Source organism: Rutidosis leptorrhynchoides, chromosome 10, assembly GCF_046630445.1.
Source record: "Rutidosis leptorrhynchoides isolate AG116_Rl617_1_P2 chromosome 10, CSIRO_AGI_Rlap_v1, whole genome shotgun sequence".
Taxonomy (NCBI): Eukaryota; Viridiplantae; Streptophyta; class Magnoliopsida; order Asterales; family Asteraceae; genus Rutidosis; species Rutidosis leptorrhynchoides.
Genome location: NC_092342.1, coordinates 21,575,428 through 21,576,475, shown reverse-complemented (window position 1 = coordinate 21,576,475; position 1,048 = coordinate 21,575,428). Strand labels below are relative to the sequence as shown.

The following is a 1,048-nucleotide window of genomic DNA, read 5'->3' as shown; positions in this document are numbered from 1 at the left end:
ATGATAATTAGCAATTTTGAAAAGGGTGGAGATAGTTGGCGAGCCGAGTGTGACAGTAAATACCACTCAAATGAATCGTTTACTGTGTCTTTGCCCACAAAGTTTTACAAACACGGCCAAAGTTGTAATCAAGAAGTCACAATATATTACAAAAATATAGTTGTATCGGCTACAATGATCGATGAGTGTGACTGCTCTGAATTTACAATTATCGCGTCTCAAGCTGTTTGGGAGGCTTTAAGATTCCTAAAAGTTCTTGGGGAGAAATTGAAGTTTCTTGGGCATTTCCCGATTGAATTTGAAGTGTGTCTTATGATGGGTTTGTTGGAGATAATCGGTTAAGGAAATGCAAAGTAGTCCCACACTAGAAACTGATAGAAAGAAATGTATGTATATAAGCTTATGGTAACCTCACTCTATCACCAATTGGTTTTAGAGTAATGTGGAACCCATGAGCTTATATGTTGTACATGTTTGTGGACTTGAAATGATCCTACACGTGGTATCAGAGCCGGAGCATGGAGAAAGTAAACGGGATGCAAGATGATGAAATTTGGTGATCGATACCATGTAGCAAGTAGCATGTAGAGAGAAAGAGCAAGTATGATCACCGATGCTCGTCAAGCAGCATGGGTTAACCGATTAAGGGGTGATTGTTGGAGATAATCGCTTAAGGAAATGCAAAGTAGTCACACATTGGAAACTGATAGAAAGAAATGTATGTATATAAGCTTATGGTAACCTCACTCTATCACCAATTGGTTTTAGAGTAATGTAGAACCCATGAGCTTATATGTTGTACATGTTTGTGAACTTGAAACAATCCTACACGTAGTATCAGAGCCGGAGCGTGGAGAAAGTCTAACGCCCCATCCTAATCCATCTGGACGAATACATTACATTTGGTTACATCATGAGGTACTTGACCTCTATATGATACATTTTACAAACATTGCATTCTTTTTTTAAAAGACAAACTTTCATTACATCGAAAGTTGACGTCATGCATACCATTTCATAATATATTCAACTATAATTGACTTAATAA

The 1,048-nt window shown here is 37.4% G+C and overlaps 1 protein-coding gene across 1 annotated transcript; it reads left to right on the top strand.

Moving 5' to 3' along the window:
* On the top strand, positions 1-342 carry LOC139870086 (putative ripening-related protein 2). The gene has a single exon (XM_071857936.1). It carries the CDS (start codon positions 1-3, stop codon positions 340-342), a length of 342 nt encoding a protein of 113 aa, XP_071714037.1.
* Positions 343-1,048: the final 706 nt, after the last annotated feature.